The sequence below is a fragment of the Rutilus rutilus genome (assembly GCF_951802725.1).
Source record: "Rutilus rutilus genome assembly, chromosome: 13".
NCBI classification, from domain to species: Eukaryota; Metazoa; Chordata; class Actinopteri; order Cypriniformes; family Leuciscidae; genus Rutilus; species Rutilus rutilus.
This window is the reverse complement of record NC_140218.1, coordinates 16,370,762-16,395,842: the sequence shown is the minus strand read 5'-3', so window position 1 is coordinate 16,395,842 and position 25,081 is coordinate 16,370,762. Positions and strand designations below refer to the sequence as shown.

Genomic DNA, 25,081 nt, shown 5'->3' with positions numbered 1-25,081 from the left:
AAAAGGATACAATTGGCCTTATAAAAATATTAAAAGTGAGGGATGCAACTCCTGAATTATGGGTAAAATGTATGTATTTGATATATATAATGTATATAGATAATAATGCATCAACAACATATGTATTATAAACTGAATCGTATAATTAAGGGCAGATTTTTGTCCAGTTTTGATATAGAGTTAGTGACATTTTGGACTCAATTGCATGAGAGTTTTCATGGCATTTATTTGAACTTATGCAATGTTGAAAATAATAATGTGATCTAATTTTAATCAGACCTCATTTGGACTAATATTCAGTGCTAAATAACTGTTTTAATATATATTTGTGTATGTGCTTGCTTTCTAAAGGCATCCTTATCACAAATAAGCAACAGTAAATCTATGAAAATGCCCAACATTCCTGACAAGTGTATAGATCCTCGGGGGGATAAAATATCAATTTGAGAGAAACTTTCATTTCTACATTTCAGAAACATGTTGCTTGTGTGAGACCATTAACAGTTTTATTACTATATGGGGCTTTTTATCTATTGGCTGGGCCTGCAGAAAGACAGAAGGTCAGACCAACGAGGGTTGTCAGTCCGTTCATTTCCTCTTCCCCGTTCCTGCCTCCCCGCGGCATTGCTGACCTTTCACTTTCTGACATCAGCAGTTGTATTTAGTGAGTGTGTTTGTGTGTGTTTAGGGTCACATGTGTCTGTGTATAAAGAACTACACTGAAAGGCTTTTGTAGCTTTGGACTAAACACCCTGGACCCTCAAGAGTTTTCCACAAAGTTAACTCTCTATGGTACAGTGTTGACATTTTTTTTCTTCACTTACTCCCTATTCAGAAAACTACAAATTGCATTGTTGGAATTAAAAGTACAGTCTTTAAATAAATCAATAATATGCTGTATTAAGATTATTGATTATCTCTAGACTCTCTAAGAGGAAAACATGAAGGACTCTGGACATCTGGACTTATAAAGCATCTAGAAGTTAAATACGTTTTTGTTCACAGATGTTTATCAAATATAATTTTACAATAAATTGGGGAAACATTAACCACAATGGATGGCAATGACAATTCTGCATTTTTTTAATAGATAGTGGCATCAGTTGTTACTGAAATTATTTTATTTAAGTAAAATAATTGTGTTTATGCATAAATAACACAATTATGATTTAATTAATACACGGAAAATCCAACTAAGGATGAGCTATGCCTTTATATTAAAGAATAAATTATAATGTTTCATTAAATTCTAATTTCAAATGTAGAATTATATCAGTTTATGAAAGACACATTGGTACTAGTTTTTGACCATTTTTCATTGTTGTACCAATATTTTATTTTCTTACATATTTATTATTTTATTTAATATGCATGTATATTCTTCCCCCAAATCTATGTATATAGATTGCATTTCAGTATCATCATGTGTATCATAGAGGGTATCAGAACACCAAAGGCCCGTTCACACCAAGGACGATAACTATAACGCTAATGATATAGTTCTAAAAATCATTCTAAATATAAAATAGCAGAGTCCACACCACAACTAACAGAACAGTTGGAATCACTTTCAGAACGATTTTTTTTCCCCAGCTCATGAACGATTAAATCATTGGCAGCCAATCAGAATCCATCAAACTTTTAAGAGCTAGAACATTTTAAATGCTAGATGTCATAACTGCAGTGCACGCTCAGAATAAACAGAACGATATCGTCCGCTGGTGTGGACGCTAATGTAGTTATAGTTCTTGGTGTGAACAGGCCTTAAAGGGATAGTTCACCCAAAAGTGAAAATTCTGTCATCATTTACACACCCTCAAGTTATTTCTTTCTTCTGTTGAACACAAAAGAAGATATTTTGAAGAATATGGGCAAACCAAACAGTTGATGGACCCCATTGACTTCCATGGTATGGAGAAAAAAAATGGAAGTCAATGGGGTCCATCAACTGTTTGGCTTCCGCCATTCTTCAAAATATCTTCTTTTGTGTTCAACAGAACAAATAAATTCATACTGGTTTGGAACAACTTGAGGGTGAGCAAATGATGACAGAATTTTCATTTTTGGGTGAACTATCCCTTTAAGGCTGCTTTAAACTTTTGTATCTGTGAGAGTATCGACAAACCAGTACTTGCGGAGCATTAAAAAAACAACCAGTAACAAGCACACAATAGTCTATTGACCGTTTATTCATCTTTTATTTGAAAACATTTTACAGAGAGTATCTCAAACCAGTTTTGTGGACTTTTACATTTGTCAAGAGATTCAGTTCTTGTAGAGTTTTCCTAACCTTCTAGCACAAAGCACCACTTGTTTATTGCTATGGATATCTGCCACTGTTAAGGGTCATGTTTAATTCAGCAATTTTAAAAGAACTCACTTGAATCTTAAAATGCTACAAAGGAGATTAAAAAAAGGCGAAGGGTTACAACTCAAATCTCTCGTCCCTATTTACTCCCTCTCTTTTTTAAGATATTCAACCAATTAAATAACAAGACTCAAAGACAATACACACCAAAGACCTTAGTAACCAAATACATGGAGCTAAGGCTATGCACTCTGGTGGCAAAAGATGAACCGGAAGTGGCTGAATTTGGCAGGCGAGCTGCTGGTGAAATATTCAAGAATAATTGTTGCTTTTCCTTGAAATTAATCTATCCTTCTGTCGGATGAAAGAGAAGGAGACGGGTACGGTGCTTCAGCGGGGAGTGTGAGTCGACTTTTAGCTAAGGAAATCTAGTACGATAAGTCTAAAAAAAGTTTGCATTTTACAAAATACTCAATAGGAATAAAAAATGTTCTTTGTTATTCCAGAAAACAACTTCAATCACTCTTTCTCCTCAGCCTCGGTATCGGCCGTCTCAGTTTCCTATACGGGGGGAAAAAGCACAAAAGAAAAAAGTGAATGACTTCTTAAATGTAGAGGACAGAGTATTGATATGATTTATTTAGTTTTTCTAAACTGTTAGATTAGGTTATGAGAAGTCAGACAGACGCAACCAAAACCACTCGGTTAGTACGAGTAAGCCCACATACAGATGATGACCAATTTACCTCAAATTGGAAATCATGATGATTTATTAAACGTAACATCCTTTATAATATATATCAGGACAAAACCGATAGCAGAGTGCATTTATATCCTTACATTTACGTCTCAAATGAACTCAATTTAAATTGAAATGAATTAATTTCAAGGTTAAGTGTGTATTTAAAAAAAATACTTTCTTCTATCCCAACCTAATGTTGATATACTGAACAATGTGTTTATCTGCCCCATTAATATTCAGAAAACCTGGTTGAAAACCAAAAAAAACATTTTTTGTACCGTCTGGTGAATGATAGTGGCTCTGAAATAACATTCATAATATCAAAATTATGTCATATGTAATGAACATTCTGTTTTCCTTGGTTACCAATCATTAACAATGTTATTAATTTTAAATTATTTTAACACAAAGAGACAAATAAATCTAGACTGTACAGCAGCGACGAGCACACAAACACACTGCACTCTTCAAACTCTCGTACCCTTTACTCTAACACTCTCGCTCTGCCCTCGGATGGACAGGAAGGAGGGGGCAGAACTTCTCCATGATGACACACTGACAGATGAGCGTGAGACGCAGATCTGTGTGTGTTTGTGTGTGTGAGGGCACATGCAGGTGTTTGAGAAGCCATGGGAAGGGATACAGGATAAGACCATTAGATATTGGTCAGTATAAAGTAATCCATGTTAGTACAGAGCACTGACCAATAAATTGTCATGTTTCCCTAATCATTTTGTCACAAGAGGATTAGAAAAGCAAGTTATACAAATTATATTAAGATGGAGATACACTGATCGTGACAATCCAACGAAATCGGCCATTATCTGAAGATCTAAGATTCATGATTAAGAGTATAAGCTGGTTTACAGTAGTTCATTTGGCACAACAACATATAAATATAACAAAGAATATCATCCTTAAGTTGTATTATTTTTTAGAGCAGTATTATACCCGTTTGTCGCCGTCAGCCCTTCTAAACTTCACATAATGCCACCAATTCACACCCAGTCATTTTAGAACAAACCATCCAGAATACACCACAACATGTCTGTAACTAGGTCATTCTTTCCCACCTCACATGTCTGCTCTTTCATTCTTGCTCACACAACAAATGTTCTAAGAAAACATTTTTCGTGTCCTGGAGGGAAATTTGAGTAATCTCAGAGCGTTTTGAGGGAGGGGAGACAGCTCTCGTGACAAAATGCATGCAAAATGGGCCTTTTCCAAGGCCTGAGCTCAGTTTAGCAACTTGATGTGCGTTATGCAATAATAAATGACCAATGTATAAAAATAAAAGTAGACACATACACTACTGGTCAAATTTTGGGGTCAGCAAGATTATTATTATTTTTTTTAATTAATACTTTTATTCAGAAAGGATGCATTCAATTGGTAAAAAAGTGACTTTTGACCTTTATATTCATCAAAGAATCCTGAAAAAAAAAGTATTTATACAAAAATATTTACTGTTTTCAACATTAATAATAAGAAGAATTTGTTGAGCATCAAATCAGCTTATTAGAATGATTTCTGAAGGATCATGTGACACTGAAGACTGGAGTAATGATGCAGAAAATTCAGCTTTGCATCACAGGAATAAATTACTTTTTGCAATATATTAAAATAAAATTAAAATTATTTAAAATTGTAATATTTCACAATATTGTTTCATCAAATAAATGCACCCTTGGTGAGCATAAGAGACTTAAAGGGATAGTTCACCCCAAAATGAAAAATTTGTCACCACTTACTCGCCCTCATGTTGTTCCAAACCTGTACAAGTTTATTTCTTCAGTTGAACACAAAAGATATTTTAAAGAACGTTGGCAATCAAACAGTTGACGGTAGCCACTGACTTTTATAGTAGGAAAATAAATACTATGGAAGTCAATGGCTACCGTCAACTGTCTGGTTATCAATATCCTTTTGTGTTAAACAGAAGAAAGAAACTCATACAGGTTTGGAACAACATGTGAGTAAATAATGACAAAATTTTAACTTTTGGGTGAACTATCACTTTAAAAAACATTGAAAAATCTTACCAACCCCAAACTTTTGAATGGTAGTGTATATATATATATATATATACGTAGGTTTTTAGGGATAAAGTATCATTGTGATTATACTTCATTTGTGGTCTTCAATGAGCCATCTGACATTTTTTCCTCTATTAAGATCACGTAGATAAGTACTGAAAATGCTAGACAATGGCATTAGCAAACAAAAAAAGAGTTAGCCCACCTCCTCTGGCTTGGTCTCTCCATTTGCAGTGGGCGCAGATTCTTTCTCCTCTTTCTTTCCTTTGGCTCCGCCCTTCTTCTCCTTTACCGCTTTGTCATTGGATGGCTTCTGTGCATAGAACACAAACGGAACAACAAATTAAATAACTGTGTACCAAACCATTTTTAATTGCTCCAAAACACACCGGCCAGATCACACCAGCTCTCCCTACTGCAAAAATGTAACAAAATCGTCCATAACTGTCCATACAATACACAAACTCCACCTAATGTGCAAAATACTTTCATATATGGAGGAAAGAAATTAACCACAATGCAAAGCACATGCAAAAACTTGCTAAAAATGTAAAATGCCACAAAGATGGATATAGATAGTGAGAAAGAAAGAGCTGTTACCTTGGCAGCTGGTTTTTTGGCCTTTGGTTCAGGTTTAGGAGCTGGTTTCTGAGGGTTGAAAAAAGACAACAGGATGAAGGAAGTTAAAAACAGTGTCATAACAGACAACGCAAAGGCCACAATGAGTGGTAAATCATATTCTGACACAATAATATAGAAGTTTAAGAACTATTTCAATTAAACTAGACCAATCTAAACGGTCTAAGTGGATAATACAATGTAATAATACTAATCCATGCGTTTGTAGTCCAGGATACCCAGAGGGCATGTGATGGCACTATAGGTTTATGACAAACCTGTTCCCAAGACTGGTTTCTAGTGCTCACTAACCCTTATAGGGAATATGCAAATAACATCTGGGCATATGGAAAGAGAGCATAAATACTTACTGAGGAAAGACGCTCTGACCTCCGAGTGGGCTATAGGATGGAAAAACATTATTTTGATGTACATAAAATATGATTTTTACATCTGTGCTGTTAGCAGTTTTACATTTGAAATTGAAATAAAATGTAATTACCTCATGCTTAGTAACTTTGGTGGCGTCTTTGGCCTCCGCTCCCTCGGGTGACTGCATAGACACAACGAACATGCAAAATTTGTACATACGGACATTTCTTCACATAAATAATTTTTTATAAAAAAAAAAAAAAAAATCTGAGACAAAGTACTTTGAGGACATGTCACTATTTAGATGCCAACAGGTTATCTTTTACTGATAAAGTGACGCTTGCAAAGAGCAGCTAATTCATCTCAGTTCACACACAATGTTCACCATAAGTAGCTTTTGCTTGTCAGACTTCATTATAATCAGATACACAGGCCTATGGTGTATATAGTAATTTATCTCTGGTACTTTGACTACTTGTTTACTCGTTCTCTGGGCACAATTTAATATGCCACATCTACACACTCTAATAAACTGGATGCCAATTTAGATCTGTGTATTATGCATTTTATAGTATACTCAATGTATGTAAATGGGAAAGTTTTTTAATTTTAAAAATAATTTCATGACTAGCACTTTCCAGAAATTGGTATTTTATTTAATTCTTTTAAAAAAATAGATACGCACATTTCATGTGTTATTGTTGTTAGAACTAGGCTATTAGATATGTTAGAACCATTATTTAACAAAGTAGCTTGACTTCTGAGGTCTAGACTTTTCTCTGTATCCAACAAATCATACAATGTTGTTTTGACATAACCTGTTGATATTCAAATTTTAACTACACATAATCTTGCAAAAACACGAAAGAAAAAAGGTAACATTTATAGCACGGCAGAAAAACATTCAAATATCATTCGATTTTTACACAAACTTTAGTGTTTGCTGCAATTATCAAGTTCAATCATTACTCAATCAGTGTTACTTAACAATTTTTTTTTTAAAGAAACCATTTCTGTACTTATAAAATTATTATACAAGTTTATCAGCAACTAAAAGCCAACATTTTGTCCCTAATTAGATAACCAAAAATAAGGGACAGATGAATTGACACCTTTTTTTCTTCATTTGAATAAATTTCAACTTTCTATTTAGTTTATTTAACGTTTATAAATAAGAAAAAACTAAATCACACGAATCATGTTTCTTAAACTAATAATAGTATAAGCTAAATAGAAATTTGACATTCTGTGGTTGAACATTTTTCTGAAAAACAGGCACCTCATTTCATTGACACTGACCATTCGTTGAAAAAGCAGCACTTCATTTATTAGTATTATTATTACTACTACTTTTTTTGCTTCGAGAAGTTTTGGAACCTATTCTTGGAAAGTGTCCATTGTTTAGCCTCACTAATTGAAGAGAGACACTCCCCCTAGAGAAACTCCCGCTTCATTGCCTCCATCATGAACATATCTGGCTGATACAACACGGCCATAATTTCAATTATTTTTTTAATTTCTGATTACCACAAACTTGTGGGGGGTGGGGGGTGTTAAACCCCCACATTGTTAGGCATTAGTCGACGCCCCCCGCTGATGTGGGATAGTGAAGCTCGGTGGACTTTGGATCATTGTCGATAAAGCATCATTAGACGTGCAAACGTGCTGTTATATTTATACTATTTTTATTTTGTCGTTTTATCCCATGAAGTCCACAGTTTAGCACAGTTTCGTTTTTATCTCCCGTCATAATCGCCTCTTAAAATGAGAGAAAGAGTTGAGTGTGACTGACAGAGCGCTTTGTTACATACGGGTCTGCCGCTCCGCAATGGGGGTGGAGGAAGAGCCTGTCGGTTCAAACATGGCTATGCAAAAATAATGGGGGACCTCTATCGATCGACGAAAGTGAGCTAATAAAAAAACGAACATCTTAAAATGGAGGTTAGCGAGTATCAGACGCATTCGAGCAGAGCTCTCGGTTTCGAGTCTAACAGAGGGCGACTGAAGCATCACCGCAAAGTGACATTCAGTACAAGTGCGCACGGAGTGGCAAATTCACTGCGAAAGAGACATCGGTTATTAAACCGCCAACTATCATGGAGGAAATCAGCAAGTGACGAGGATCGAATGCAAAGATGATCGAACGTTCCATTGCTTTTGCAGGATTCCATAATCCAACCCGCGGATTAGGATAGAACGCTTTAAAAACTTGATCCTCGCCTTACCTGCTCGGCGTTGTGTTCGTTCTCATCGTTAAAACGCGAGCCGCTATTTCTTAAAAAAAAGAGGGAAAATCGAGGATATGTTAGGAAATTATAAATATAAACTGACTTACCTTCCTCTTGGGCATTTTTTCAAATTTTCCTGTCACTTGTTTTTATTAAATTAGAAAAGCAGGTATGGACCTGTGAGATGAGGGAATGAGTTTAACTACCACCGAATACAGGATCAATATCTAAAACACCTCTGGTAATAACATGTTAATATTATGCAGACCTCAGACTCTACCCTCGTCTTTGTCCATTGGTCAGTTCTGTCTACACTTAACCGCCATTCCTCAAAGCGATTGGTCCGAGAAGCAAATATGTTAATATAACGCCCTCAGATATTGGTTTGAATTGAGGAAAGCTCTTCAGCCTGTCAACCTCATTGGTTACGCGCTCTCTGTATGCAAATTAGAGCGCTTCGTATTGGATGGGTTTAAAGGTCCGCGTGAGGGGGGATAAAGTGACGACAAACCAATCCACGCTTGACACCACACGCTCGGCTTTATGGGAAACGTATGCGAGGCCTCAAAAGAAAATGTATGCGTACACTGAAAAAGAAAAATGGTGTCCATACTAAATAACTAAAAAACGTAGCGAATAACAGAATAACATTTACTTACTTCATTATGTATTAATGTATTGGTATTTATTATCCTCAACTGCAGTATCACACCAGTTAAATAAGCATGAATGGATAAGAAACGCGAATCTGTAACATTACAACGATAAAGTGCATTATGAGGTACAAAAAAATCTCACAGAAAGGTCACAGACCAGGTCACATTTCACCCCAAAATCAAAAAACACCTTTATGATACTAAAATAGTTTTAATTATGGATGAAATGTGACCTAGACAGTTTCCTATTTTCTTGACAGGGTTCATCAGATGCATGCTATAAACCTATAACCGATTAATTATTGATATAACCGATTCACGTGTGACCCTCATGTGATTTCAAGGTTAAATGCATAGAACCATTCGCCCCACAAGCACAATAGCATCCCTCCACAATGACCTCACAATGGCCACATCTCTGCTGCCGTGACCTTACAATGGATGACATTCTATAGTAAGTTCACAATAGTTAACATTCTACCATGCTTCACAACACACATGTATCTCTGGAAGCATGCTGCACTCAAGAGAAGACAATCAGAGATTTCCTGTTCATGAAAGAGGTTGTTCATGTGTCAAGCATACATTTCTAGGCCACGCATGGATCTGATTCTGGAGATCACTCCGTACACAATGCCATGTGCTGACAAATGGTCTTGCATATTCCAGTGTGTATGATGTTTTTGGACATTGCTCTTTCAAAAGCTTGTGAAAAGATGTAACAAAGACACTTAAACCATAAAAACTCTATTTGAATAATCATAGAGGATCACTTTCGATTTCAGCCGTACAATACAAAAGTCTGATTACAGAGACAAATAAAATAAAATAAAGCCACAAAATCCACCTCAAGCCATTGTAATATTGTAAAATAATAGAATTTTTCGCAATGAAGGATTTTAGTGCTACAGTAAGATGTTGCAGTGCTTTGGAAAAGAGTAAAATGTCAACCATAGATCTCATTCAAACAAAAAAACGTAACATTTTTAAATGTAAAGTGAGTACTAGATACTTTTCAACCTGATTGATGTGTTCAAATGGGTGCCAGATTTTGTTCTTTAAAAAATAAATAAATGAATGTGGCCCTGAAGTGAAAATATCTTTTGTAATTAAAACCGTTAAATATAATACAATTTGTAGTTAAACATTTGATTTGCGTTTGTTTCATATCTGTCCACTTATAAATTGTGTCACATCCCTCATTAAAAAGTCAAAATAAGAAACAATATCAAGCACATTGTTTTTAGTATTTCACAACAGATTTAACAGTTGAGGTTGAAATGAACCCTGAAATGCTTTATAAATAAAAACCAAATCACTACAATTTTTATAGAGCTAGTCAAACATATCTGCTAATTACACACATTATTATTATTTTTTAAACAACCACCTGACAAAATCTCACAGATAATGACCCATGAGTGGTTTTACATTGATGAGCCTGGGCTTTATGAAACATCCAAAATGGCCAAGTATACATTACCTACTTATTCATATAGCAAAAAATAAAACATCTCATTATGTGTAAGCAGGCAAATAAAGAACACTGTATTATGTCAGAGTTTTCTAGTAACGAAATGGTTAAAGTAACAAGGATCATACTGTGCAGACTAACAATAAACATATACAGTGGCCCCCTCAAAAAATATTTGTTTACTTATACCACACATAGAAATATAAGTATCACTGTGTAAAATAACAAAATATCATACCAAATTACATTTATCTGGTAGCACAAGTACAATTTTCAATAAAACATTTTAGAAAAAGAAGTTTTAAAAGTTTGAATTGTTCACATTGGGACCAGTTAGTAAGATCTGAGAAAATGCCACTTGGCTAGATATTTTGTTATCTAATGCAATGAAATTCAGATATTTTTAATTATCCATATTTTTTGGGGTGCCCTGTAAAGAGATCATTTGATTATTTGGCTCATCGTTTAATCTATAAGCTATAAAATTGACTATATCTTATAAACCAGACACTCTCCTTTGTCGCATAATAGACATGAACATTTATCTTAAGTGAGGTGAAGGGGGAGAGGCTAAAAAGTGCTAGTGTGGGAGGACTGGTTCAGAGAAGACACAGCCCAGACCTGAGTCTGCCAAGCCACAGCGTGGCTCTCTGAGGACAAAGCTCTGTCTCAGTCATATCAGTATTGAAAGTGCAGAGCCTTTTCCTTTCAAACAAACACATACAGTAAACTGAAGACTATCGGCTAATGCACCCCACCCTCTATCTCTACTTATCATGCTCTTGTTTAGTAAGAAAATCTGAATACAAAATTAACCATAGCTACTTTTCATGTGGTATGCAAGGGAGTTTCTCATCAATTATAACACACAGAGGTAGAGTCCAACATGACCTGGTCTCCCATATGTAACAATGGTGCATTGTGAGGATTTATCGTCCATAAATATTACTTTTCCGATATGAAACTGTTTAATGAATTGTTTTTATTAAACAAAATACCTGATTTTTTATTTAATTTTTCAGCCACACATTGTGACCTTGCTGATCATGTTTTTGTTTTGGTGGCTTAAAATTAGATATATTCCACATAAGTGGTGAAAAAAATGGCTAAAAAAACCTTTTGGCGTCCTTGATAAACATTAATTTAAGGTATAAGTCGTTTAGAAAATGTGCAAGTCACAACGGATGTTTCCCCAGGTCGTGTGTTCTTGATTTGAATCACTCACACTGATTACATCAGCAAGGGTCAGATTATCATTCTATCAGTTTGACTTTAACCATCTATTACGCTGTGGTTCCTAAAAAGAGCTACAGGCCAAAAGGCAAGTTTTTTTTTTCCCCCACATTTGGTGCATAGCAAGTGTTAATTTAGGTCCCTTTGTATACCTAACTATGAAAATAGTGTAATTGAGAAAGTCTTCCTCTATGATTTTGCCGGAAGTGTTGAAAAAGAGGCATGTTGGCAAACTAAGCATTGTTTACTCAGAGATTACTTCATAAGGGAGTACAAAACCAAATATCAGAGGTGTTTTGGATTCTCTCCTTCTGCTTTCAAGAAGCTGATTCCTTCGTATTGACTATAAAAGTGCCCTAGAGTGTGACTTCCTCTATGTCATCATCAAATGATGTAATGGCCCTGACCATGGGTCGGCTCTCAGAGACTTGTAGAGTGCTTCTATTGTTGGGGAGAGAACTGATGTTTAGTCCATTTGGTGTGTCTGAGTCCCTCTTCCGTCCATTCACTGGTCCTGATGGGAACTGGGTTGTTAGAGGGGGGTTTAGAATCTCCATCTTGCTGGATGGATCTGAAGGAGGTGGAGTGGCTGTGGCCCCAAAAAGCTGCTGCATGAGGTTGGACTTCCTCTCTTTGACCAGGCCACTCAGATCCAGCCCTTCATCCGCTTCTCGAGGTGACTTATTTGAGTTTCGTGTGCCCAAACCTGTACGGGAGGCAGATTTACCAAAAGAAGGGGCATAGCTGCCAAAAGAAAGATCAAGATCCGCACTAGGTCCTTGTGCTCTGTGACCACCTCCTCTTCTCCCACTCCCAAATGTGTTTGTGTTCTCCTCTGACTCTGTGAATTTAAAAATACCGTTGTGGTTACGTTTCTCGGACAACCGTGGAGGAGAGCGGACACTTCCCGTGTCATCAGAGAAGAAGTCTGAGTCTTGACCCTGAGTCTGCATGTCGATCTGATGCATCTTAAGCAATAGTTGCTCTTTGCGCTGGCGTTCCTCTTCCGCACACTCTTCTTGATTGGCCTGGGTCTCCAGATTTCTAGCTTTATGTTGTAACTCTTCCAGTTCACGCTGCTTCCTGCTCTCTTCCTCCTTTGGAGAAATAGACAGGCCATTCCTCCAATCTTCTTCCTCTCTGTCCAGGCCTATTTGATAAGAAACTGAATGATTAATCGCTGAAGTTGCAAACATGCATTTCAACAATTACACAACCTAAAAATCGTATTCAGCAAAGATGCATTAAATAGTTTAAAAGTGACTACAGACTTTCACATCGTTATAAAAATTCTATTTTAAATAAATGCTGTTCTTTTGACCTTTCTATTAATCAAAGAATCCTGAAAAATGTATCATGGTTTCCACAATAATTACCTCTGTTTCCCTTTAAGTTCTTCTCATTTGAGCTGGGCTGTTGATCTAGTCTTTGCCTCTCCTTGACTTTCAGCATCTCCGTTTCTCTTTCTCTGTCATGCAGTGTGTCTTTTCCTCTCTCCTTCTCCCTTGTCTGTTCCATCACAGATTCCATGCCTCTTTCATTCTCCCTTTCTTTCCAAAACTGTTGGATCTTCCATTCCTCTGCTTCTCTCAGTCTCTGCTCTTTTTCTTGTTGATCCTGCTGATGTATCGTAGAAAAAAAAAAAAGGATGACAAACAAACAAAGGACCAGAAGAAAGTAAAAAAACAAAGCTCATCATTTCTGTAAGGCTTGCTCACTGAAATGTTATGTATGTGTTAAAAGGGTTAGTCTGCACAAAATTAAAATTGTTAGCATTTTCTCACCCTCATGATGTTTAAATGTGACATTCAGTTCGCATTTCTCAATCAGTTAAAAGACACACAAGAACCAATAACATATGGCATCACTAACGTCAAACCTGACAAAATATCTGAATGTACATCAACAGCAGCTATTGCAGAGAATTTTTTCTACTTTTATGATTCTTTATGGTGTTATTTTTTGTCATTTTTAGAGCTTGACCGCTCCTGATCACAATTGAATTTAATGTAAGGGAGTGCATTTTAAATTACACAAGGGTGAGTAAATGATGACAGAATTTTCATTTTTGGATTAACTAGATCTTCAAACGTGTATAAAACATCTCTACCATAGATAAAATAATAAATATTCTCTCAGAGCTGGGATATTCTTAATATTCTTGGCATTCTTAATTCAGAATGATCTAAGAATCATGGACACTCAAGCTGTAAAACTAATCAGCCATGTTACTAGTGTTCTAGTGTTGGATTTAGACTATTTGGCAGAGGTTAAGAGGTCAGCACTTCATGCAGCAATGCAATGCTCAATTAAAGAATGAGGATTTGCTTTGGGAGCCAGCATATGAACTACTATTCTATTGTGTGCAGCATGCTGGTATACAGAAGGACAGACTTATAAGGCCAACCTTTTTTACTCTGTGGTTCACAGCAGGCTTTTGATCCTGAAAGTCAATCATTAAAAATTACTTCAAAGATGAATTAACAAGGAAATTCACAGGTATGTAAGCTAACAAAAAGATTGATAAAACAGAATGAGAAAGAGAGACAAGAAAGGTGTAAATTAAGCACAAACTAAATCAAACATCAACAAAAGAATAACTGCGAAGAGTATCAAATGAAAGAAGATGAAAAAGAAACATGATAGATTTTCTTCATGAGCAATCAAATTTTAGAGACATTTTGGCCCCGTTTACACGAAGGGAAGACGCGGATATTTCCCTGCGGTTTGGCCTCTCATTTACACGAAAACCCAGTTTTTATCACAGAAAACGATTATTTCTAAAAACTCCGGCCAAAGTGGAGATTTCTGATAACGCCGGTTATGTGTTGCCGTGCCAACTGGGAGAAACGGGGTTTTAGGTTCTCAAACGTCACATTATGCGCCAGAAAATGCTTAACGTCAAGTGAGCGCCCTAGGAAATCCCTTGTGTTATTCGTTGTTGTCGATTCTGAGGATTCTGATTGGCTTGCATGGCTTTATCCTTCTCCCTAACACTGCCGCCCATAGATTTGGCATAGTCATGATGGCGCTCGACAGCGTATTTATGCGGGTTGATGTAAATGACAACTTTTTTGAAAACGATGTTGTGTGCACGATGTTATTATTGAAAACGGAGGGGGGGAAATATTCGTTTCTCTAAATACCCGGCTATGTGTAAATGTGGCCTAAACAGACCTTATGTAGCCCCGCCCCTTTTCAATGCTGCGCTTGTTATCTTTTGTCTTCCGGTTTGTATTTTCACAGCGATCTTGCGTATTTATGAATGCACGGCTCGTTTTAAAATCTTCCCGGTCTACTGACATTTGTTAAGACATCTGGTTTAAACATTACAATCCTCATGATAACTTTCGTTAACTTTACATTAAAGGTCCCATTTTGTCAAAACTGAAATTTCCTGGCTTTTTTCATGATAACAGAGGTCTAGGGGCTATGAAACTACCATAGAAGTTTCAAAACAGTCGATCCACAGACAAATGCACACAGCCTGCATAAAGTATCTGTGCCTTTTCATGAGCTGTTGTGACTTCCGTATAAATGTGATGTCAGAACTACTCAGTCACCGCCTTCAGTCCCACCCCCGCCAATGGTGGGTCACTCAGAAAACAACAGGCCAATCAGAAGAGAGGCTCATGAATATTAAAAGAGACCTATTATGCAAAATTCACTTTTGCATGTGGTGTTTGGACATAAATGTGTGTTGGCAGTGTGTGTACACAACCACCCTATAGTGATAAAAATCCACTCACCCCTTTTTTTTTAATCCCCATAAATCATAAGCAGTGTCGACCTGTTTCAGCCATGGGGCTGGTGTGACGTCACAACAGCCACAGGCCCGGCCCCGCCAAGTGTTGACAGACACTGCCGTTTTAACATAGAACCGCCCTGATCAGGGTTCACAGCGAGTTGTACACATCCGCCATTTCTGCACTGACGAGAATGTCTCCCAAGTGTTGAAGGTGTTGTGTGGCTGGATGTATTAACTCACATAGCTCTCTCTATTTACTCCCGAAATCTGAGCCAGCCACTGAAAACAAGGTGGATTCATTTTGTATTCGAAGAAAAATGCTCCCTTAACTCTACCGAATTTGGTTTATGTACTTACGCACTTGTTATACTGTGTTTACTCAGCTCTTACGGTGATTTTCTGGAGTAAAACTGACGCTTCATCTTGCGTGCATCTTGCGTGATGTACAATAAACTTCAACTCATAAGTATATTTTTGGCCATCATTCGGATGGGGTCCTACGGCAGGCTTGTATTAATTGAGGATACAAGCAATGACAAATAGGTTATAATCGTAATTAAAGGGTTAGTTCACCCAAAAATGAAAATTCTGTCAGTAATTACTCACCCTCATGTTGTTCCAACCCCGTAAGACCTTCGTTCATCTTCGGAACACAAATTAAGATATTTTTGATTAAATCTGAGCGCTGGCTCACTCCTCCATAGGCTTCTAAGGGACTGAAACGACTTTATTCCACTATTCATTTCCTTCTCTCTGGGCCTCGAGTTGGTTCACGTAGTGTTTTTGCGCAGCGCGTCTGTGTTGTACGTCACCACGCATCACACACATGACCAGCGTCGGCCAATAGTGAGCCTATGTGGTGACGTGTAACACAGACGCGCTGCGCAAAAACACTACGTGAACTCACTCGAGGCCCAGAGAGAAGGAAATGAATAGTGGAATAAAGTCGTTATTTTTGTTGTTTTTTGCGCACAAAAAGTATTCTCGTCGCTTGATAAACTTAAGATTGAGCCACTGTAGTCACTTGGACTATATTAGCGATCTCTTTAATAACTTTTCTGGGCCAGCAAGTTTCAGTCCCTTAGAAGCCTATGGAGGAGTGAGCCAGCGCTCAGATTTAATAAAAAATATCTTAATTTGTGTTCCGAAGATGAACGAAGGTCTTACGGGGTTGGAAGAACATGAGGGTGAGTAATTACTGACAAAATTTTCATTTTTGGGTGAACTAACCCTTTAAACTAAACTATACCTGTTCCATCTCCATACAGCATATATTACCTGACTCTGTAGGCATTATTGTCCGACACCGGGTCGAAATGAACACCGTTACTGTGAGTTTCTGTTTTGATATTATCATCTTTCCGTGAGATGAGATTGTTCTGACACTGAGCGTGAGCTCGTGAGGCTCCGCCCCCTGTGCGGTGCAGCAGCAGCTTATTTGCATTTAAAGGGCACACACCTAAAACAGTGCGTTTTTCTCAGGCCCAAAAAGTGACGATTTAAACATGCTGTAAAAAATGATCTGTTGGGTATTTTGAGCTTAAACTTCACATACACACTCTGGGGACATCAGAGACTTATTTTACATCTTGTGAAAAGGTCCCCTTTAAGTAGACAGGCTTGTTTTTTGCAAATATATATTCATATATTATATAAGGACATCAAAACCTAAAATAAAACTTCAGAAAGGTGTACAATATGGGACCTTTAAGTTAATCCACTTAAAAAGCGAATTACTCCTGGACAGCAATGCCATAAAAATATACAGAGCGACCGCAAATACGGAAGTTCAAAGACAATATTCTAAAGATGGCTGCACCCTTGTTTCTCTGGCGCATAAGGTCTATAATGTGTTGAGGTTTCTAGCTCAATATGCAGCATTTATGTACTCTGTTCTAAAATCGAATTAGCTGCCTACAGAGGCGACATTTTAAGGCATCAGATGATCTTAAAATGACAAAGCTGTTCCAAAAAGTTATTTCAGTCAAAAAAATCCAAGACTGCAGACAAAGACAGACGTGTCAATAATAAACATTACATTTGAACATATTGAATTATTATTTAAATTATATTTATTTAATATTTAGTAATCATTTAATAATAAAAACAATAAAAAAATTGTTCATTCGTAATAATAATTGAAAATAAAAAAAGTATTATTTTACCCAACATCTGCGTATGATGTATTTTCATGCTTATTAGAGTATCACACTATTAGTTTAGCAACATATTAAAGGGATAGTTCACCCCAAAATTTTAATTCTGTCATCATTTACTCAAGTTGTTCCAAACCTGTATGAATTTCTTTCTTCTGTTGAACACAAAAGAAGATATTTTGTATGTCATAGAATGTCGTAACTAAACTGTTGATTTTGTTGACATTGACGTCCATAGTATTTTTTTTTTTCCATACTATGCAAGTCTATGGGGTCCATCAACTGTTTGGTTACCCAAATTCTGTGTTCAGCAGAAGCAAGCAATTCATACAGGTTTGGAACAACTTGAGGGTGAGTAAATGATGACAGAATTTTCCTTTTTGAGTGAACTATCCCTTTAATGTCAAAATCTGAATAGGGTGCTATATTTGTGAGTTGCTTCCTAAGTAGAGCGTTACAAATCAGTTCAATGACGATTTGGATGCTACCTATATAGGCAATAGACAACAAGGCAGCTCACTAGATTTTGAAACAAAGCTATAGTGAACGCTGGGCTAATTAATGCCATTCATTAAACTGAAACTCTGTGCGGTTAAATGTAATTTTATGAACTAGAGGTTTCTTATGTTTAATTAATAAATTGGTTTCAACAAAACAAAATACAAAAAGACATGTCACTTATAAGTTCTTTATCAAGCACAGTATGAAGTACGTGCCTTCAGGGAGATGTAGTCATCGGCCTGGTTGTCAGGTGGGATTCCGTTGGTAAGAGCTGGAGGTGGTGATGGGAAGTCCAATGAGGACGTTCTGTCCTCTGTCTGTACTGCTTTAGTGCTGGTTGTATTGGAGCCTTCAACACAAACACAAACATGTTACAAAATACATAGATTACTGGCACAAACACATAAATTCATTATAGATAATACTATTCCATTCAGTCCTTACAACATCTCTTCAAACACTCTCATATCTAATCCATAGAACCACTGTAAAACAAAGCTGAAACACACAGGAATATACAGTAATCGCCATAGGAATATGTTTGTTATGGAGTCATTACTTGTCTGCTAGTAGTAGTTATGGACTGAATGTTTAAGTGTCCTGGGAGGAAGGTGAATAGTACAGTTGTGTAATTAGACTTAGATGAGCCTATCAATAAACTCTGATCTACCTTTCCGTTTGCTGCCATTCTCTACTTCTTTTCTGGAAGAAGTTTTAAGTATCCTGTTAGCGTAGATGTTACGAGTATCCAGCTCCTTTTCTTTCTCCTGAAATAAGATGCAAAAAATGAACATGGTGTGATGGGTTTGCGATTAAATTAATAAACATCTAACGCTGGATACAGCTTGTGGGTGTTCAGTATTTGGTACCTTTAGTTTAGTGCAAAGTTTCTCTACTTCCTCCTGTAGGGCTTTGACTTCCTGTTGTGCATCGTGAGTTCTCCTCTTCTCGTTAGCTAGCTGCCTTTGAAAGCTCCCACTACTCAGCTCCATGTTCTTCTCCAGTTCCTGATGATACATTACACACACAAACATAGACATAAACACATCCTTACAGGATGAAGTCATTGCAGTCATAACTCTTAAAAGGAATTTATTTTTAGGAAAATAAGAAACCAGGGCAATATTCAATCTTGATCACTGTCGTAATTAATATTTAAAATGTAAATTTTATATACATTTTTTTTTAATTATACATTTGAAAATAAATGTTTATTTATTTAAATATTATACAACTATAAAAATATATTATTATTTATTACAGAAATATAAAAAACATTTTCTCATCAATTTATGTCAATGTTTTCTTTACAAAGAGAATTTGTAAAAATCAGTTAGCATTATATGAATGGAAAAAAAGAAATTATATATTTATTATAATTATGCAAGAAAATTCATAAATAATAAACAATAATAAATGTTAGTCAGTAGATCATTTGAGCTAGCTGAGTTGACAAAAAGTTGATAAGAAGAATTCACAACCAAATGTTTAAGTTTGCAAGGCATACAAATGCATTTACATGATCAAAACATGTAAGATATAGCGCTAGCCCAACAAGTGACAGTTTGCCCCGGGACAGCAAGCCATCCTTATTGGTGAGCCCTGCGATGTTGCTTTCTTTTTTTTTTACCTTTACTCTGCGTTCACTTTCTTGTAATTTGCCTTGAGCGTACATCAGTTTTCGTGACAGTTCCTCCCTCTCTCCAAGATTCTGGTCATCTGCAAGTTGCTGCAGTTTCTGAAGCTGGCCGCGACAGCGCTGGAGCTGGACGTCCGTTTCCCTGAGGCTGCGTTCAGCTGTGCGCTGGCTCTCCTGACTGCGTCGCAGCCTCTCGCGGAGGACGTGAGTCTCATTGTTGTGACGAGACAGCAGCTGCGAGATCTCGCTCTCGGTGTCATCGTAGCGATGCAGGGCTTTCTCTTGCCGCAGCTGTAGCTGTCGCAGTAAACGGTTCTCGCGCTGCAGCTTGTCTGCATGCAGCCTCAGCTCAGACAATGCGTTCTTCAACTCGTTGATCTTTAGCAGACGTGCAGACAGCATGCGCTTGGTGACGGGGTCCACTTCTTTGGATGGAGCTTCTTTACTCAAACTTTGTGATCGGATGCCTCCTGATTGCTGCTGAGGATGATGGGGTGGGAGACGGCGTGACACACCTTTATGCACACCTGAAAAGAATAATAAATATAAGTACACATAAGTAAAATAAGGCCTAAAAAAACCACACACAAATATGTGCAGTTATTACCATATATCTGAATAGATACATACATGCACATATTAAAAATATATACTAAAAAATTCAATATGTTTTACTGTATTTTTGACCTTCAGAAATCATTGTACTCTGCTGATTTGGTGCATAAGTAACAATGTTGAAAACGGTTTGTGCTACTTAATATTTTTGTGGAAAGCATGATACATTTTTCTTTGATGACTCTTTGATGAATAAAAAGTTCAAAAGAACAGCATAAAAGTCTATTACTTTATTATTTTAATGAAATCTTGCTGAATAAAAGTAAACTTAATGTTCACATACTTTTGAATGGTAGTGTACAACCCAAACTTTCTATTAATATATTGGCATTCACATTGATTGTGGTAAAACAAATAAAGTAATTTTCTATTCAAATTATGCTTGATGCTAAATATCTCTTATGCAATCTGCTGGTCGTTATTGGTACTGCAGGACACAACAGTTATTTCCTAATGTTTGTTACCCTAACCCTAACCTAATATCTAGGTTATATTCCATCAAAAAAAAAAAAATTTTTAAGTATTTTTTACATATACCATAAAGACACTGAAACCTCTTATAGGACCATATAGGATATTTTACAACATGACATTATTTTTATGACAATGAAGCACATTTGGATTTTTCACTAGACATATTTTTGTGATTATACTTCTCAATGATTTTCATTACTGTAATAGTATTTTTTCATAAACTAATATATATATATTTGTATTAAAGTATTTTTTGTACTTTTTATAGGCATCATATTAAATTAAACTATAAAATAGAATTATTACCTATTATTAATAATTATTATTTATTTTTGTTTTCAGAGTTAATTATGACCTGGCCATGTCCTCGACAGGTTTTGTGAGAAAGCGTTAATTTATAAGACTGCAGTCTTTTGAGTGAGAACATCACACTGCTGCCCATCACTCAGATCAGGGTGATTCACAGCAATCAGTGTCTCAAGAAAATTAACTGAAAAAAATAAAAAATAATAATTGCCATGCGCTATCAAGATTTAGATGCTGATGGCCTTGATCATCATGTTAATTATGTTACACATGTAACTAGTGGATAAGAGGACACCTCAGGCTAATTTAATGCGGTTGACCTTCTGGATTGCTGATGAATTTGTTCCATTATGTTGCTGGCTTTTAATAAAGTGAGTGCAAAAGAGAGGTAAACAAGGTTTTCCATAAACAGTACTTGAGTTAAATGAACTCCACAAGTGCGAAACCTTGCCAGTAATCATGATCCAAACATGATATGAGATCAATTAAATGAGCATCTTGTGCTTCAAATACATTTTATTTATATTTTATTATTATTATATACTTTGTTTTTATATATATAAAAAAAATCTTTTCCCTAGATTTTCAATGGGATTTCAGACTTTTGGACTCCACTGGATGAGTTTGCCTATTATGTGCGTGTGTATACCTGTTCGATGTAAGGGGCTGCTGGACACTCTCTTAGATCTCCCTTTTCTGTGTGGAGATGGAGAGGCTGGCGAGAGCGACCGATCCGAGTGCGAGATGTTTTCATAATCATCCGAGTAGAAAGAGGCACTGCTGTGATCTCCATCCGAACACCGATCGCGGTCTGGGTCTCCAGTCGGCTCTTGTGTCCTGGCTCGCCCGTGTTTCCCATCAGAGCTCCCAATGTCTTTCCAGTATTTCTCCTGTTTCCCAGAATGTTGAGGAGATTCCGAGATCTTCGCATCACTTCGGTGAGACAATCGGCTGTGCTCTGATTCCTGGTTTTCTGCATGCAAGTCCATGTCTTCCCCTGCAATACAGTTCAAAATGATTGAGACAACATCAGACAGAGCTACTGAACTGAATATGCGCTTCACTCACAATTAATAAACAGCACACATCCTTTCAAACACACAAATCAAAAAAGGCACGGTTATGTTTACAAATCAGGTTGTGGAGTTTGTGTGTGAGCCTTGAGCGAATCGTGACATAAATCCAGACGCTTAACACTCAAGCTGTCTGAGAGGCTTCATCACGATTGAATTAAGATAACGTCACATTTGTTGCTCATTCACGACAGTAACGTGCTATTAATTCTTTAATATTAATATTAATTGGCCAGGTGAGCCAAGACATTAACATTCAAGATACTAAAATGTGGTACATTACTTTAGGCATGATCGATCAAATCTCAAACACCAAGGCACTTAGATATGTGGTTTTAGATATGTGGCTACCAGACACTTTCTTACCACATCATGGCATAAATTGTGTTGTGATGAATTTGATGGTCTCAAATTGAGCACAAATAAGAAATCACCAAGTGTCACTAAGAACAAAGAGTCAATAGAGCTGGTTACAAGACAAAAATGAGCTACAGCAGATCTGTGGTGTATCGTCATAAAATAAGCAAGATTTATGACCCTTTTGTAAGGCTACTGACAAGTCCTCCTTTTTCTGTCCCTGAACCTGCACAATCCTGATATCCTCTCTGGTCTCGGTCACCATGGAGATTGAGTAGCCTATGCCCTTTGTAAGCGGGCCAATAATATCATTCACTCCTTAATGGCATGCTAAACACATTCAATTACTGCCTCACCTTTCACCTCCCTCTATTTTGGTAAAATGTTTCTATGGCATCCATTAAGACATGTCAAAAAAAAAAAAGTTGATCTTACATATTTAAAATTAACATTCAAAAACAACAACTCTATAAAGGAATCTTGAGTTTTATAAGACCTTCGCCAAACAAACATCAGCCAAATTTGAATTAGCCTATAGCTTAACCCCAAAAAAGTCCTAATAAATTATTTTTGAATTAATCTGTAATTGAGACCAATTTTGACATATTCAGCCACAGACCTATTATTGACTTAAGGTAAGGGAAAATTATGCAAATGCAAACCTGATACAATAGCACACAAGCAGAGAGTGTTTTTACACATAAGACATTCATACATTGAGTCAGTCTAATGTTAAAACCCTTTTTAAATGACCAAGGAGGTGCCCATTACACAGTGTTTTGTCCATATGTGATGAACTGGCATCAAGCACTGAAACCACCACCTGCAAATGACAGGCCAGTTTGACTTTGAATGGTCTTATTACCCATCACAACAACAAATGTCAATCAGTTTGGTTGACATTCTTATAAAATTGACTCAAACTTGAGTAAAAAATAACATAAAGTGATTATATAAAAATATATAACGTTAGGCCTAGGCAGTCATTCAAAATATATAGACTAGCATTCAATTGAGATTAATTTACAATAATGAAGACATTATAGGCACTGTTGCCAGATATCATAACAAAAGAGCTTTATTAATTCAGAACTCGGGAAATAAGTAAGGTTAGTCCAACTTACAGGTGTCCATAAACAATAGGAAGTCGGTCAACAAGTCTTTATTTAAAACAAAACAATGTCTGACTGCATCTTAATACGTGTATCATTGTATCAAGGAAGACGCTGCTGGTGTTTCTTATTTACTAACTGGTTGTTAGTGTTTTCCGAGTGACAAAAGGAATAGCAAACCCTGAACGTACACTGCAAGAACGCGCGTGAAATTATCTTAAAAGTACTTACCAGTTTCTTGTTCTTCAGTCAGTTTCTTCATAACATGGCTCGATTAACGGCTCGCAAACTCGCTAGCCAGCCACTTGACGAGCTAGCAGGATTATATCGTGCAACTAGGACAACACACAACACTCTCAACTGGAGAGACGACACCAAACGATTAGCAAAACCTTAAACGATACGGTAAAGAAAGAGCGAATGCGGATGTTTGGTCGTCTATCATTTAATCAAGCGTCATCTGAGGTCGATTATGGCGGAGATTGTGGCTTTTGAAGAGGGATATGTGCTTTACTGAAGGAGTTGGTGAAATCTCTGAATCCACGCCTCGCCTTCTGCTACTGGACTGGTGTCATAGTGACGCCTCTCCATGGCAACGTGCGCGCCCCTGTCACTCCGTCACCACTTGTTGATCTCGGATGATATTACACTGACAGACTAGACAGGCTTCAGGCGTCGGTGGTATTATTAAAAGGAGCAAAATTCGTCAGAAAGACTTACTATAAAGCAAGTGTTGAGTCAGACTGGCATTAATAACTGAAATAATAAGACATTACAAACTTTACTTGTTAGCAATTAGATATGACAGCACTTAGATGATAGGCTATATAGATTTTTTTTTTATTTAAATAGTATTTTTGTTAAAATATGTTTATATTTAAAATAAACGTTTTCATATGATATATTTTTCCACCAGGAACAATGTTAAAATATTAAATAAAATGGCAAAAAAAAAATAAAAAAAAAATACGTTTGTCCTAGTACATTTGCACAGTTTTTCATGTCGGTTTCTTAAAGCGTCTTGGAGACGTTTCTTCTGGATTTATTCTGTCTCAGTTTTTTCTGTTTCTTCGTGTAGTCACAGAAAGACTCGATGATGGATCAGATCTCAGTGTGGAGCATACTGGCAGTTGTCAGACTCCTTGTGCATTCAAAAAAATCTCATTGGATTATTACAATTAATAGCAAAAGAAATGTTTGGAGATGTAAATTAATATTTCCTACTGACACACTACAGCAAAAGATATAAATAACCGGCTTAAAATCATTTTTTGTGTATACAATTTTTTTTGTGTATACTAAATACTAATGTGCCTATAAGACTTTTGGCACGGTCCTATATATATATATATATATATATATATATATATATATATATATATATATATATATATATATATATATATATGTGTGTGTGTGTGTGTGTGTGTGTG

The 25,081-nt window shown here is 36.4% G+C and overlaps 2 protein-coding genes across 4 annotated transcripts; both read right to left on the bottom strand.

The window, feature by feature from the left end:
- Window positions 1–2,173: 2,173 nt before the first annotated feature.
- On the bottom strand, window positions 2,174–8,746 carry hmgn3 (high mobility group nucleosomal binding domain 3). The gene is made up of 6 exons (XM_084429054.1): window positions 8,412–8,746; window positions 6,207–6,257; window positions 6,076–6,105; window positions 5,687–5,734; window positions 5,292–5,399; window positions 2,174–2,869 (listed from the first exon to the last, which is right to left on the bottom strand). Exons 1-6 carry the CDS (start codon window positions 8,424–8,426, stop codon window positions 2,828–2,830), a joined length of 294 nt encoding a protein of 97 aa, XP_084285180.1. The 5' UTR covers window positions 8,427–8,746; the 3' UTR covers window positions 2,174–2,827.
- A 1,443-nt stretch (window positions 8,747–10,189) lies between these two features.
- Window positions 10,190–24,264, bottom strand: lca5 (lebercilin LCA5). 3 transcript variants are annotated; one of them, XM_084428731.1, is made up of 9 exons: window positions 23,880–24,237; window positions 21,756–22,103; window positions 19,703–20,238; window positions 18,942–19,079; window positions 18,743–18,839; window positions 18,288–18,421; window positions 14,075–14,110; window positions 13,044–13,287; window positions 10,190–12,817 (listed from the first exon to the last, which is right to left on the bottom strand). In XM_084428731.1, the coding sequence occupies exons 1-9, from the start codon at window positions 23,908–23,910 to the stop codon at window positions 12,024–12,026; spliced, it is 2,358 nt and encodes a 785-aa protein (XP_084284857.1). In that variant the 5' UTR covers window positions 23,911–24,237; the 3' UTR covers window positions 10,190–12,023. The 3 variants fall into 3 exon arrangements, with proteins under 3 accessions (XP_084284857.1, XP_084284858.1, XP_084284859.1); XM_084428732.1 differs by having other exon boundaries at window positions 11,773–12,817; window positions 13,044–13,284; window positions 23,880–24,203; XM_084428733.1 differs by lacking the exon at window positions 14,075–14,110 and having other exon boundaries at window positions 11,773–12,817; window positions 13,044–13,284; window positions 23,880–24,264.
- Between the last annotated feature and the right edge of the window lie 817 nt (window positions 24,265–25,081).

What these genes read in the sequence shown, in the direction of transcription:
- hmgn3 (XM_084429054.1), bottom strand. An exon ending in CCAAAGTTACTAAGCATGAG is followed by an intron (nt 6,106 to 6,206) that starts GTAATTACATTT and finishes TCCATCCTATAG; the next exon opens with CCCACTCGGAGGTCAGAGCG. An exon ending in GAGAGACCAAGCCAGAGGAG is followed by an intron (nt 2,870 to 5,291) that starts GTGGGCTAACTC and finishes CCCCCCGTATAG; the next exon opens with GAAACTGAGACGGCCGATAC.
- lca5 (XM_084428731.1), bottom strand. Translation starts at nt 23,910, where the DNA reads ATGAAGAAACTGACTGAAGAACAAGAAACTG. An exon ending in GAATGGCAGCAAACGGAAAG is followed by an intron (nt 18,422 to 18,742) that starts GTAGATCAGAGT and finishes TTTGTGTTGAAG; the next exon opens with GCTCCAATACAACCAGCACT. An exon ending in GAACTTAAAGGGAAACAGAG is followed by an intron (nt 12,818 to 13,043) that starts GTAATTATTGTG and finishes CTTATCAAATAG; the next exon opens with GCCTGGACAGAGAGGAAGAA.